The sequence below is a fragment of the Balaenoptera physalus genome (genome assembly GCF_965194825.1).
Source record: "Balaenoptera physalus genome assembly, chromosome: 4".
Classification (NCBI taxonomy): domain Eukaryota; kingdom Metazoa; phylum Chordata; class Mammalia; order Artiodactyla; family Balaenopteridae; genus Balaenoptera; species Balaenoptera physalus.
In genome coordinates, this window is record NC_138891.1 from 105,650,099 (window position 1) to 105,665,870 (window position 15,772).

The window sequence follows — 15,772 nt, forward strand, 5'->3', positions numbered from 1 at the left end:
AAGGAGTAGAAAAGAAAAAGAGAAGAATTTGAGGAATAAGAAGAAAGCTTCCTTGTCTTCTGAATCCCACATTGGAACTGTTGGAAGTTTATGCACCCCGTAAAAGCAAAATGATGTAAGTTTATGTTTTATAAGGCATACATAAGAAAATGTACACATTCTTTCAACAGCAATTATTTGATAAGTATATAAAGAGGTTAGAACAATGTGGTCAAATAGAATTTTATAAAACATTCCTTGATCTAGTTATGTATAAACCAATTTGATCTCAGTCTTTCAGAAAGTTTTCCCTTACCAACACAAAAGTAGAAATAAAACCTCAAAGACAAAAAAATAACAAGTGGAATATGTTTAAAACATCTTGGTATGAACTGCAAAATGAATGAAAATAATTTGCAGACATGGATTTATGTCAATAGTTACAACTTATAAAAAATAAAAAGTTAAAAATGTGATAAAATGTTAAGCTGTGATTTTAAACATCTGGAAAACGTACAAAGCAGAAATATTTCAAAATAACTTCATTGTCCATATGAACTAGTTTCCAAATACTTTTTATCACATGATGTATTTTAGACTGAACTGAAATAGAACTCAAGTATTATATTTTTAGTATCAGGAAGTATGGAAAACATTTTTTTCTTTAGTTGACCTTAAAGGATTTAAAAACCTTATCGAGTTGTTTACTTATGTTATTTAAATGTAAATTCCACAGCCTAATGTAGGCTACGTAACAAAACAAAAACCTGATTTGATTGATATGGACTTATGACTATCAATTGCATAGTAGTGAATGCCTATGATAAATAAACTAATAAAACTGGGTCATTTGTTAGATATCTGATTTATCATGACCTGGAAATCCTAATTTAATAAAGCCTGGATGCTACCCTGGAAGAAAAGTCACACTTCCTTAGTAATTTCATTCACGAAGCTTTAATATCCAGAAATTTATAATAGTAGGGTCTGATGAGATTATATACTTTGAACAAGAATGTATCAGTTGGAATAACTGGAATATCTGGTTGACATTGGTACATTAACAGCTCTGTTTTTGAAGAATTTGCCTTTGCATTTTTGTTCATTTTACCCCTGCTATAGATTAACACACTGTTTGTTAGGTAAAAGGAAGTCTTTAAGCTTCCTCTTTTAAAGACTATACAAGTGGAACACATCTGAGAGCGTATTTTAAAAAACCTTTTGTTTTAACGATTTATTGACTGTTGTTAAGTTAAAAATCTTCCTTAGGAAAATTACTGGTCATCAAAGAAAATAAATGCATCAATATATCTTACTGTGTTCTTGCTGTGCAAATTTTTGTGTAAATATTTCTTTTTATATATAAAAATTACTATTCAGACCAAATTCATCAGAAATAAATAAGAAAGCATGAGTAATATGGCTTATTTTAGAATTAACTCTAATTGAATAAAACCAATGAATTCTTGACCGGATTCTTAGCTGCATATTTTTTTTTATAGTCAGTTATTTTTATAGGACTGTACTTAGATAACTCACATTAATGTCTAAAGGACCTTACTATGAATCATCAAGCAATGTCCTAACACTACTCTATATACAAACAGAAATATCCCAGTGTGCTTATACCATTATTCACATTGAAGAATTTGCAATTCAGTGTTTTCTTTCAACTAAGATAGCCTTTAATGGTCTTAGATCCTCCCATCTCTTCCCAGAGTTACTGATAATATGTTTTCTATCGACGCTGCTGCCTTTTAAATATAACTCATTGGTATTATAAAAATGGAAAGTGGAAGGTTTTGTCAAGAGCTTATTAGCAAAGCACTGTTGTTTTGTCTTCTTTTGTTTGTTAATTTTAAATGCTGGCATGTCATTCATTGAACTTTGACCTAATCAATCATCTGGAAACAAGGTACAATCTTTTATAGCTAGGATGGTGATAAATCGTTTTACTTTCATCTTATCAATCAGTTTCTACGTAATAATAAACCAAACAGAAATGGTTCCTTAAAGCATGTTTGACCAGAAAGGAGGACATAATCTGATTAGGCATGACAAGAAAACAAACCCTATTTGTGGAATACTTTTAAGTTGTTTATTGTAAACCATCCCCCCCTCTCCGTTTTTTATAATGGGTTTTTCCCTTTCTGTAAGGCCATAGCTGGTTGTTCTTTTTGACTAGTTGCCTGCATATGTTTCTCACATAAGCGAAACTGAACATGCTGCTATTAATCATCATCGACTTCTTAAAAAAATGTGGTTTTTCTGGATAACTGGTACTTTGGGAGTTTTGTAATAACCCTTTTGGAGTCTAAACCAGCACATCTCCTCTGTGAGTTCATTCTAGAAAATGTGCTTTGTCTTTATCTTTAGTAATCCAAGACCGCTCTAAAATTAAGGCCATCAGGGAAATAGCAAACTGATGATGCATTTTCTTGTAGTGCTTTTTGCACACTACTGCTTGATCGACAGATCGTTCTGAAACATTTTTATCAGGCACCTGTAAAACAGAACACGTCTGTTAATTCATATTTATAGATGTTCATCTAGTATTCTAAGTTAGATTTCCTGTTTATTTATACCCTTACTCATTTAAAGAATATTAATATTAGTAGAAAGGCAAGCTCTTCTTTTGCTCAGTTTTATTTTTCAATTATTTTCTGGTTCTTTCTTATTTTTGTTTTTGTAATAGAGGCTCAACTTGGTTTACATTTCTGGCATGCAGATGAAAAACATTTCCATCATAATTACTTTGTTTTTAGATCTCTTATTACATAAAACTTGGAATGAAGAAAAGCCTCAGATACAGTTAAAGAGTATGATCCAAAAGTATAAAAAAACTGTGTTCAAGTTCTGGCTTCCACAAGTTCACAGGTGTATATGCCTATGCAAATTACTTGTGAATGTCAGTTGCTTGATCTATAAAACAGGAATAGTGATAGCATCTCATGGTGGTTGTATGGATTAAAGGAAATAATGTATGGGGTAGTGCTTTATTACCTGTGTTATATAAATGTTAATTTTTTTAACCTTACAAAGATCTATGGCATTTTCTATTTCTACAGATATACCTGCTGAGAAGATAGAAGACTTACTTTCATCATCTGAATCAAATCCAAAGAGTGTCTGACATTTCTTTTGTGCAAGGTGAGCCTCAAGTGCTTCTGCATTACAGTAGGTGGTCAGGCATTTGCCACATCTTAATCTTTTCACTGATTTTTTACAAACGTTATCTTGATCAGAACAGGCATCTACCCTATCAGTCAGAAATTTTCTGCGTTTTGGCATACTAAGGTACCGTTCATCAAGGTAACTGGGAGGCAATGGTCTGACATATGGCTTTGTTAAAATTAAGCCATATGAAGTATGTTCACTTGTCTGATTTGGTTTGGAAGGTGCCTGAGGTACTGGCAGGGTACTGTGTTCTTGTGGTACAACACTAGGTAAAATGGAACCGTTTTCTGTCCTGATTCTATTTGTATCAATTTTCAAAGCAGGATCTGAGGAAACTAAAGGTGTTTGCTCTATTCCACTGTGTCCATTGACTAAATCACTAATACTACAATTATTTTCAGAATTTGGCTCTATGTCAGGCATCTTTTGGTCTGTCAAGCTTATATCAGAAACAGTGTGATCAGAATGTTCATTTCCATTCTGAACTAAACGGTCTGTTTTCTTTTCCATACTTTCTATACATGTCTTTGGTTCTGTAGGATCTTTCCTTGATTTGCTAGTAGAAACTGGTAGACTAACAGTTTGTTTCTCATTACTAGATGAGTCTTTTTCCTGATGATTAGATTTTGAGTCTGTAAGAACATCCCAAAGAATTGCTTCACTTGGTTGTGCAGATGATTCTGGTGTTTTACTTAAATAGTGCTGAGCTTCATGTTCATATAGCAGAGGAAGATCTTCAAAAAGCTCATGGCATTCTGGAAAACTACACTGAGCTTGAAATATCCTGTGACTTTTCGTGTGCTGAGCAAGTTGGACTGGCAGCTTAAATGACTCATTGCAATTAAAATGCAAACAAAAGTACACATTTGGATAGCTGTGTCTATTAAGGTGATCTATAAAATGTTGAGAATCTTCAAATTGCCTTTGACAAAATTTGCATTTTCCTTTGCTCCACTTCATTACTGTTTGCCGCACATTTAAATCAGTTGGATGTACAGTCCTTGCATGCTTATTTAGAAATCCAATTCTTTTAAATATCCTGACACAGCCAAGAGCAGGGCACTTAAAGTTTCCTTCTTGATCTGTCGCATATATGTCTTTTGGATGGCACACGGTTCCATTGATTTTATGAAGTACTGAAGTTTCCTGATTCAGGTCGTAATCATCTTCTTCATAATCACCTTCTTCGTCTTCTTCCTCCTCATAGTCATCCACACATACAGGTAATGGCTCTGAGACATTATTTAAAGAAGTATCAGGATTGCCATTTTCAGTAATATTTTCAATAACATCTTCCACTACACTTCCGGGAATTTCAATGAATTCACCCACATGTGAAGGGATGACATCTTTGTTTCCATCACTGGAACCGGTAATAGTCTCTACTTCCAAATCCTTGTTATCAGACTTCCCATTTTCAAATGAAATGAAAGTATCAGAACAATTTATTTCTTCCAAAGCAGGATTTTCCTGATCCTCCTGTTGAGCTGCAGCAAGTTGCTGTCTCTGTATTTTCTTAACATGATTCTTTAAATGCTTCTGCATAAGTCCTCTGTTTCTAAATTTTCTACCACATATCACACATGAAAAACTGCCCTTTTTCTGATGAGCCTGGGCATGCCTCACAATGTGACCACCTAGAAATTCCTTGTTACATAACATACACCGATGCCTTGGGACATTGTGATCTACTTTGGAAGCATTAAGAGCTGTGAGGTTTTTCTTTACATTAATATGACCTTTTGGTTGCACTTCAGATATATCATCAGGATCAAGCTCTCCAGTGCTCTGATCTGTAAGAGAGTCAAGTCCTTCATCTAAACCTTGCTGTTCCACTGCCTTTTTTACATTACCTGTAGAATTTTCCAGTGTACTTTCATTTAGAAATCTAACTGCTGATTTATCACTCAGTAATGCTACACAGTTTTTCTTAATCATTATGAAGTTCCAGAATTCAGGATCAAAAAACAATCCCTTTTTCAAAATTGGAAGTAATTCAAAACGAACACGATTTTGAACACTACTTGTGCCTTCATTATATTCTTCATCTGGACGTTTGTAAAGCTCTTCAACAGTATGATAAGCTTCCAAGGAGCGCTCAAGAAAAAATATTGAGAGTGCACAAATCCTGAGAATCTCCAAATCATTTGGCAAAAAATGTGCAATTGTTTTATAAATTAGACATTTAGTTTTGGGATCATCATGAAGGTCTAGCTGTAGAGCACAACCACATATTTCAACACAAATTTGTAAGCCTTCTTCTTCAACCTGTAAAAAGAAAAATATTACTGCTACTTTTTAAAAAAAAATTATTAACACTTACTAGTTTATCTTTTTAAAATATTGGGTTGGCCAAAAAGTTCCGTAACATCTTACGGAAAAACTCGAACAAACTTTCTGGCCAACCCACTACAACTCTGAAATGAAAGCTAAATAAACACAGTATTCTAAATGTGCAATTTTCTTCAATGGGTAGCCATGTTTAACTACTTTTTAATATATAAATACATCTTTTTTAACTTGAGAATAACCTGGAAAAGACAGTGTTTTAGCTTCCAATTTATTTAGTTTTCAAGTCTGACAAGCCCTACTGACCATAATACAAAATGCTTCATAACCTTATGGTTCTTAAAATATAAAATGCTTCATGAACTTATGGTGATTCAAGTTTCTTACATATCTAGGCCCCTGTTTTAAGGTACCAATTTTACATTCTGTGGCAGAAGGGTTAAATTATATGTATTTAAAAACATAGTTATCAATTTTTGATGTTAAAAAAATACCAAAGTAAAAAAAAAAGAACTGCTTATGGAAACTCTTTCACAAAGCTGCACTAAATAATATTACTTATTGTACTTATTAAGTAACATTATTTATCCAAATAAGGGGAGAAGTATAATCCACATGAAGAAGGCAATTACAAACTTTCCAAATCTAATAAGGTATCAGAATAATGAACCTACTGGAAGTTATCTGGAAAGTATTCAAGCTTTGAAACTTTTACTGATGACTCAAAGATAACTGCATCAGCTTTTAGTTGGGAATTTGTTGTCTATCCACCTTAATTCAAGTTATAAATAATGCCTCTAGAATGATCTAAATGCTTGTTTGAATAGAAAGAGATAAAATAATAATATGTCTTTAACAGTTGTGTCTGTGTATCATACTGCCTGCATATGGTATATTACAGATGGCAGGGAGGAACACTACCTTGCCAGCCTCATGTCCTCTTAGTTCCTTACGTGCTATGCAACCCTTACTTACAGTTCCACAAGCAGACCTTAACTCTGCATATCACTTTACCTCGCTGGTAAATTCCTACCCATCTCCTATTCATTCTTTGAGAATCAGTTCTGCCTTGAAAGTTTTTCTGATTCATTCTGGCCCCTGCCCTGGGGTAGAGTTAAAAACATTCGCTATTCTTTCCACTGAAAATAATTTATACTTATTTCTAAAAAGCATGTAATATTGTTTTATAATTGTCTATGCCCCTACTTCTTGACTTGGAATTCCTAAATCACAGGGACAGTATCTCATTTTTTGTATCCTTCTGAGGTTAACATAGGAGTTGGCATACAATGACCTTTGAATAAATGTTTGCAGAATGAATGAGATCAGATATATTCCACTGATTTAGTCTCCTCCTATAAATCCACCATTTCCAGCTTGGAATCCTTTTCTGAATTCAAATTTCTCATTTCTATAATTGTCAGATATAAAACCTACCTAAATTTTCCAGATATAGCAAATTCAAATCCACTGCTTCAAAACAATTCATTCTCTTTGTCCAATGTTCTATCTACATCCTCTCTTTCCTCATGAAATTATAATGTACTCACAGTTGCTGAGGTTTAAAAATTTCAGGATCATCACAAAAGGGAACAGGCTACTTTCTTACCTGAAAGCCTTTAACAATTCCAGGATATTTATGGACTGACATTTCAATTTTTAGAGTAGCATTCAGTCCCTTTAGGGTCTATAGCAACCCCACCCCCAACCCCACAGAAACTAAACTCTTCGATTAGTTTCGTCATCCACACACGTCCCCGTTTCTGTGCCACCCTATTAATGCCACTGGACAGTTGTGAGAACCAAATAATAGAATGAGGAGAAGGGGCTCTGTAAACTACAAAATCCTCTACAAATATTAGTATAATCCTTCTCTATCATTTAAAACCCAGCTGAAAGCATCTTCCTCTGTGAAGGCTTTTCAGATATGCTATCTGCAATGTCTCCTTCTGAACTCACACAGCATTGCCTGTGCCTCTTAGCACTGAGGCATGGGAATGATCTATTCCATCAGATAAAAATGTTTTTAATAGAGTGTATAAGAAATTAAGCACATTTTAAATATTTATTTCATCTTTGAATTTTTCCTCTTATCATGTATTCTTAGGTTGACCACACATGTGAAAACGAGAAAGCTCTATGATAACTGGCTGAACTTCACCTATATTGTAAATTTTCTATAACAAAGTCTCTCGATTTTTGGTACAAATGAGAATCATATGTTAAAAAAACAGAGATAGATAAATATTTTTTAAAAAGTTTTACAGGTAATTCTGATGTACTTCAAATATTAAGAAGTATTCTATAGCATAGTTTGTTTTTTTCCCTGTTTTTTTGGTGGGGAGAGAGGTTAACTTTGACAATGCATTTAAATGACATTTCACTCTTTAATAATGAAACTATTAATGCAGTTAGCAAAATAAATAGGAAATAAAACAAAACAAAACCCTCTTATATAATGCTTTTTATCACGGGAATATGATCACTACATGGTCATACATCTAATGAGTGATGTGATAATGAATGTAATAAATGCATAAATATGTTAAAAAATTAAAATATATTACTTAATGGATGCCTCCTTATATATTTAAAAGTAACCCACATAAAGATTCAGTTAAATGGAGCTACCTAAAATGTAAGGTAGCTTTATCTTTCCTATCTTTGTATTCAAAGTTCTGTTAATACTTGAGGAGAAAAAGTAAAAAGATCTGTAGGATCTACTTTTATGTCTATGTAAGAATCATATGTAGAATTGTACTCACTTGCCAGTGGCCCATGAAAAACTTGCTTCAGAACTATTTTTAAAAACAGGTAATGGGTTTTTACTATTATTTTAAGTAAACACTTTAAAAATTTGTCCTTAGGTTTCAAAAATGTCTCAGAATTCATTATTCATTTTTACCTAAACACCAAACGTAAAACTATGAACTGTATTTCTCTATGATAGTGAACAGGTATTACCTATAGTTACACAAAGTTCATTTGCAAATTAGTTAAGATTCTACATACAGGATTTAGAATAATGTTAAAAGTGCCAGGCTTATTTAATTTTAAGAAAAGAGATAATAGCTTCATATGGAAGCAGTTGTTCCCATACTAAACTTTATGTAACACTAAATTTTTTTTTCTTTTTTCAGTTATTTTCATTTATGCATACTCTTTGTACCATGTTGGGAGTTTGAGGTGGTGGGGAGGGGAGGATATAATATATGGAGAATGTGGCCTTAAAATCCTCCTTTTCTTCAATTACATGATCAAATAAATTTTACCACAAGAGATTCAAGTTTCAGTGAACTGTCATTTAAATTTAATTTAAAATGAAGGGATAAATATATACTATTTACCTCATCTTTAATGATTTTCATGAAAGGAAATATGACTCTCACATTAGTTGCTGTTCTTAAAAGCTGGTAGCATTGATCTACAAAAACTTGTTTTGAAGGATTAGACTTTAGCTGAAGTTTACTCCATATGAAAATCAACTCCCTGTAAATGAGAAAAAAAGAGAAATATCAAAAATACAGTTTATTCAAATACAGACATTAGCTGTCTTTCCCTGATTCTGTAGTGCCCTGGCTGGGATGTATACAAAGTGGGTGTAAATGGACATTAAGTTAACTTCCAAGCTACTTCCGCTACCTATTTGGGACTAATAATAGAAGCTAGGAGAAAAGGTGAGATTAGAAATTGCAATTTGCTGTATGGAATGCATTCTAATTATATGCCAACAAACCTAAGGCATCTCTAGTACTTGATCAAAACAAATTCTAATCTCAGTACACCAATATTAATGATATTGCTTAAAAAATTTAACTTTGACCTTTAATTAATACCCACTTGCAAATTTAGAAATCAATGTTGTAGAATTTCTGCAAAGAAGAAATGGTTCATACTTTTCAATCTATTAAGATACCAAAAGTACTACAGATTAAAAGTGTAAGTATATTATAGTACTTATTCTGAAATTTTATGTTTTATATCATCTACTCTTCCATTAAGATGTAGTATTTTAAACAGACAAGCTATGGACCATTTAAAGTACTTCACAGGTAGATTCTTTTCTAAAATGTGGCCAAGGTTATTAGATGAACAAGGTAGGAGCAGTGAGTGGGTTTTGAGGCAAAGGAAATCATAAGATATAATTGTTACATTTGGATATCACATTTTAGCAAATTAGAATTCCTTGAAAAGTGTCATAAAAGTTACATAAAACATCATAATCTAAAACGTATTAAAATAATTGATGAAAATGTTTAAAAAAAAAAGTGATATACTGAGAATGTACTTTGAACCCAGCACATACAGCTATTAAATCTAAGGACAGCTTGACTACTATCATGAAGGTATGCATACTCTATTTAGAGAGACAACACAGAACACAAAACAAAAAATGATGGCAAGCAACACAGAAAGTAAAACCAAAATTCCTCTTCCATTTCACACTAGCTGTGTGGGTGTTCCTAAGTTTCCGTCCACCACTCACTTTTTTTTTGCACACATATTCCTTTGGAAAGCTCACCAGGTTTCACACCATGTTCCCAAATCTCTAGCTCTGACTTCTTTCCCAGTTTCCATAACTGGATATTTCAACTGAGATTGGTTTCTATCACTTTAATCCATTTAGAACAAATCAAATTCCTGCAAAATTGATTATCTTTTCCTAGATCAATGACACTAAACATTCCTCTAACCTGTCTGGTTCTAACCTGCTTGTTTTTCATAGTCTTTATATTTTTATTATATTTTTGCCCACAGTTATATCATTCTTTCTCAATGCTACCACGTTAGGCCCTTTAATTTTCCATATGTACTTCTATAGGGGTTGCTAAACTGATCTGCTTCCAGCCTCCCAGATTATTTCATTTAGTACTTGTTCAATATGCCTTGTGGTGTTAAAAGCAACAGAAACATGGGTTTTGGTGTCAGAAGGATCAGGATTTGAATCCTGGGCATTCTTCTAGGTTGGTTTCCTCAGTGTCAGTTAATGTGCTTCATTTATTCTCATTTTCTGTTGTGCTGATTGCTCTACTTGGAAAATATTTATTTCTAAGATAAGCTTATCCTTCAGAGTCCATATCAAGTGCCTCTTCTTCATGAAAACTTTCATGAATACCCCAAACTAAAGTGATAACTACTTCAGAACAGATCTTCTCTCTCTTATTGATTTAATGCCTTTCATATACTTCCTTGTTTATAAGTCCTGTTTCCCCAACTATTAATACATTGTAAATCTTCTCAATGACACATTATATAGTGGAGGTAGTGAAAAAGAACAGGAGATTGGGAATAAGAGACCTACATTTCAATAGGGCATTACATACCAACTGAGATGGTACTCCCCAGTTCACAGTGAACCACCATTTTCTAAGAACAGCCCAAATACGCAGGGTTGGAACCTCAGTAGCCATGCCTCCTAAGTGACCCTCCTCACTCTCCTTAAAATATTAATTCAGGGATGGGAAACTAACCCCAATTAAGTTGGTCAGAATCCCTGGAATGTTCTCAACTCTAAACTATGAAGCCTGGGGACTGTTGGCATTCTTCTGGTCTGCAACAGGAAAGACTGAAGCCAAATGGCAGAACAGAGATACTTTTAAAAACCCCCAGCAATCTCAACGTCCCTGTTAGCAATTATCTTTGAGGACCACCTATAACCCTGCCCTTTCTGTGGCTCATGTCATACCCCAGTATACATTCAATAAATACTACCTTTTCCCTGAACTAGTTAGACATAGGATGTTATCACTTGGAAACTGACTAGTATAAATTCCAACTCCATTTTGTTACTAGCTGTGTGGCTTTTATCTCTTTTATCCACAGTTTTCTTATACATAAAAAGAATTAAGAGAAATAAGTGAAAACACCTAAGGTGAAATGTCTGGTATATACTGATGTTTAATAAATTGCTCAGATAGTCTTCTTTGTGAAGACCAAAGGGAAAGTTTAATGAAGCTTATGTTTTCCTTTCCAAAAAAGGGTCCTTAAAAAAGAAACAACACAGCACTGATTTGGTGTACAAACACATTTCCCAGGTAGCTAACTGCTAATATAACCACCAAGTTATCTAGTTGCAGAGAGACTATAACAAGGTCTATAGCCACCCTTACCACATAGGTTTTTTTTCATACTATACCCATTTTATAGTAAGTAATGTTTAATAGCAGAGGCTGCCTGGGTTTGAATCATTATTTATTTACTAGTTGAATGGTTTGGGCATAATATTATCTACCCCATAAGATTGCTGGAGTAAATGAGATAATGCATATATAAAGCAGAGACTAATGGAAGCACTCAGCAAATATAAGCAGCTGCTATTATTATAATATTCTTATTACTATCGATGGTGAGAGAACTGGATTAGCAGCTGGCTTCATTGGCTTGAGAGAGAGCAAAGCTGGACTGTGATCAGGTGTTGTCCTCAGAGAGGGGAGATGCAGAGTGAGCGGAAGAGCAAGATGAGACAGACAGCACGGACCTTATAAGCGGGAGAGAATCCGGCTCTTGAAGTTACAGTGAAAATCAACTTTTTCGGACCCCAGGACTCAGAAATATAAAGGAGAGAGGTAGAAGAAATAAGAGGGCAGGCGATCAGAACTCAGCCTACTCAGAAGGAAGGACAAAGAAGCAGGCTAAAGATTCCTTTTCAGTTAGGCAGCTGGGAGTCACACACCCAGCTTCTATTCTTAGAAGGTGACTGTGGCCAGGAGCAGGAAAGATAGGCACTGTTCTATTTTTAAAGTTCTTCCCTAAAGAGTAGAAATTGGTTAGCCAAGAGAAGAAGAAAATAAAATGTTTTCCTGGTCCTTTTTGGTTTGTTTATACTTGATTCCAGTTTATTTATGAGTATGTTAAAATGAAAACAATGGATATTCTGTTTAAATAGTTTAATATAGCCAAGGGTAGAGAACATTCCTATCACCATAGGAAAAGAAATACTATAATAGTAATGACTATATCCTGTTTCAAAATAACTACATATCAAGAAATGACAATACTTTGAAACTATTTAGAAGTGTATGTCTTACCATCGTCTCCTGATCCTCTCCTCTATTTGTAATTTCAATTTACATGGTAAACTTCTGAATAAAAATTTGTATATTCTAAGAGTACAGTCCCATAGAAGATAAGTCCACTAGTTTCTAGACCCAGTTCTATTAATTAGCTATTTGACTCTATCTCTGAATCTGAAGATTTTAATCTATAAAATCTATAATATATTAAATACATTTATCTTTAAACCCCCTTCAAGCTATTGTTTTAAGTATCTAAGAACTTAAAATTTGAAAGCATTTATTAAAAAATGTTTATAGCCCATATCATTTCATATTATGATGTTAGGCACATGAAACCTAGTTTTCTCTTAAGAATTAATGACATGTCAAAGTGGCAGGGTTTTTTTTCTTTTGTGTGTGTGTGCGTGTGTACTGGGGTAGGGGAGGCAGAAGTTATTAGAATATTTTCTAATTATTATTCATGATTTCATCTAATAGCACTTAAGGGTTGGTACTAAAAATACTCTCAAACCACATTATAAATTACATGATTGCTAGATAAATTTGATGCTTCATAATATTCTGCTAATAATTTTTCTTTCTGCTAATAATTTTTAAGTGGTTTTAAAAATGCTTAGAAAAACTAATAGTCACATAATACCATTTATATTAGTGTCCCCAAAATGAGTTACTTAGGTATAAGTCTAGCAAAATATGTATAAGATCTACATGAGGAAAAAATCTAGCAAAATATGTATAAGATCTACAGGAGGAAAACTACAAAACTCTGATGAATGAAATCAAAGGACTAAATAAATGGAGATATATTCCATGTTCATGGACAGGAGGGCTCAATATTGTCAAGTTATTAGTTTTTCTCAACTTAATCTACAGATTCAATCCCAATCTAAATCCCAGCAGGTTATTTTATGGATATGGACAAACTGTTCATGTGGAGAGACAAAAGACCCAGAATAGCTAATACAATACTGAAGAAGAACAAATTTGGAGGAATGATACTACCCGACTTCAGGACTTAATATAAACTAACATAATGAAGACAGAGTTGTACTGGTGAAAGAAGAGACATATAGATCAATGGAAGAGAACAGAGAGCTAGAAATAGACCCACATAAATATAGTCAACTGTTCTTTGACAAAGGAGCAAAGGCAATACAATGGAGCAAAAGATAGTCTTTTCAAGAAATGGTGCTAGAACAACTAGACATCCACATTAAAAAAAAAAGAGTCTAGACACAGACCTTACACCCTTCACAAAAATTAACTAAAAATGGATCATGGTCTAAACAGAAAACACAGAACTACAAAACTCCTAGAAGATAACATAGGAGAATACCTAGATGACCTTGCGTATGTTGATGCCTTTTTAGATATAACACCAAAGACATGATCCATGAAAGAAATAATTGATAAGCTGGACTTCATTAAGATTGAAAACTTCTCTGTGAAAGACAATATCAAGAGAATTAAAAGACAAGCCACAGACTGGGAGAAAATATTTGTAAAAGACTCATCCAAAAAAGGACTGTTATCCATAATATACAAAGAACTCTTAAAACTCAACAGTAAGAAAACAAACAACCCAATTAAAAAATGGGCCAAAGACCTTAACAGACACCTCACCAAAGAAGATATACAGATAGCAAATAAGCATATGAAAAGATGCTCCACATCATATGTCATCAGGGAAATGCAAATTAAAACAACGAGATACCACTACACACCTATTAGAATGGCCAAAATCTGGGACACGAATAACAAATGCTGGTGAGGATGTGGAGCAACAGGAAATCTCAAACACTGCTGGTGGAAATGAAAAATGGTACAGCCACTCTGGAAGACAGTTTGGCAGTTTCTTACAAAACTAAACATACTCTTACCATACGTTCCAGCAATCATGCTCCTTGGTATTTACCCAAAGGAGGTGAAAATTTATGTCCACACATAAACCTGCACACAGATGTTTATAGCAGCTTTATTCATAACTGCCAAATCTTGGAGGCAACCAAGATGTCCTTTAGTAGATGATGGATAAATAAACTGTGGTACATCCAGGCAATGGAATATTATTCAGCACTAAAAAGAAATGAGCTATCAAGCTATGAAAAGATGCAGAGGAGCCTTAAATGCATATTACTAAGTGAAAAAGGCCAATCTGAAAAGGCTACATACTGTATGATTCCAACTATATGATATTTTGGAAAAGGCAGAACTATGGAGATAGTAAAAAAAAAAAAAAAAAAAAAAAAATCAGTTGTTTCCAGAGGTGGGGGCAGGGGTGGGAGGGAGAGATGAATAGGCAGAGCACAGAGGATTTTTAGGGCATACTCTGTATGATATTATAGTGATGGATATATGTCATTATATATTTGTCCAAACCCATAGAAAATTAACACCAAGAGTGAACCCTAAAGGTAAACTGTGGACTCTGGGTAATTAAGATGTGTCAATGTAGGTTCATTCTTAGTAAAAAATGTACCATTTGGTGAGTGATCTTGATAATGGGGGAGGAAATGCCTTTGTGGGGACAGGGAATATATAGGGAATGCCTGTACCTCCCTATTTTTTTGTAAAACTTAAAACTGCTCTGAAAAATGAACTCTTAAAAAAATTTAAAAATAACACTCTAAATTTAATTAAAAACATAACTATTTTATTGTAACACATTCCTTAAATATCAACGCTATCGATTACTGGTACATGATCATTTTCTTTTTTAATCCTTACAATAGGTCTTACAACCTATCATTTTTTGCACAATAAATGTGGGGGAAAAAGTGGCTTAACATTTTCACGTAACTTAAAAAAAACATAAAGTACAAATTCTGCTAACCAATTCTCCTTCTGTACCCCATCTCACCATTTCAATTTCTATATTAGGAACACTTACCAGATACAGTACATATCCCCATTCTGGAGCTGTGGAATAAGAAAGGATTCACAGAGTTGCAAGGCTAACATAGTCTTGCCTTCTTTTTCAGTGTTACAGATGATATCAATTCCACTCTTACAATCAGTTTTCAGTAAATGCTATAAGAGGAAAAGAAAAACCAGTTTGTATCATTAAAAATATCTAGAAAGATAGGTGTAATAAATGTTTAAATTAAGTAGTCAGAAGAAATTAGATTTCTAGTTTTCTTCTACAAAGACAATGATGAATTGTACAGAGATATTTTCATGTTTTCATAGTTTCACTATATAGAACCTATAGTTTACAATGACTACTTTTAATCTCAATGTCCACAGCTTGTAGGTATGTAGGGTCCATATTAGAAAAAGGTTCTTTCATCTTAAAAAAAACCAAAATAACA

General features: G+C 33.5%; 1 protein-coding gene and 1 long non-coding RNA gene across 7 annotated transcripts in view; one reads left to right on the top strand and one right to left on the bottom strand.

The window, feature by feature from the left end:
• The window catches only part of LOC309660211, a 385,318-nt gene that overhangs the window by 213,348 nt on the left and 156,198 nt on the right, over positions 1–15,772 (top strand). The gene's annotated exons all lie outside the window — the stretch shown is intronic.
• Positions 2,064–15,772, bottom strand: part of ZNF654 (zinc finger protein 654) — a 91,455-nt gene continuing 77,746 nt past the window's right edge. For 2 of the 6 annotated variants that reach the window (XM_082460332.1, XM_082460333.1), the window contains 3 exons: positions 15,352–15,491; positions 8,793–8,934; positions 2,346–5,424 (listed from right to left, as the gene is read on the bottom strand). In XM_082460332.1, the coding sequence (XP_082316458.1) occupies positions 2,947–5,424; positions 8,793–8,934; positions 15,352–15,491 (2,760 nt within the window). In that variant the 3' untranslated portion in view covers positions 2,346–2,946. Of the gene's footprint in view, positions 5,425–8,792; positions 8,935–15,351; positions 15,492–15,772 lie in introns of all 6 variants that reach the window. The other 4 variants (XM_082460329.1, XM_082460331.1, XM_082460330.1 and 1 more) reach the window with 4 other exon arrangements.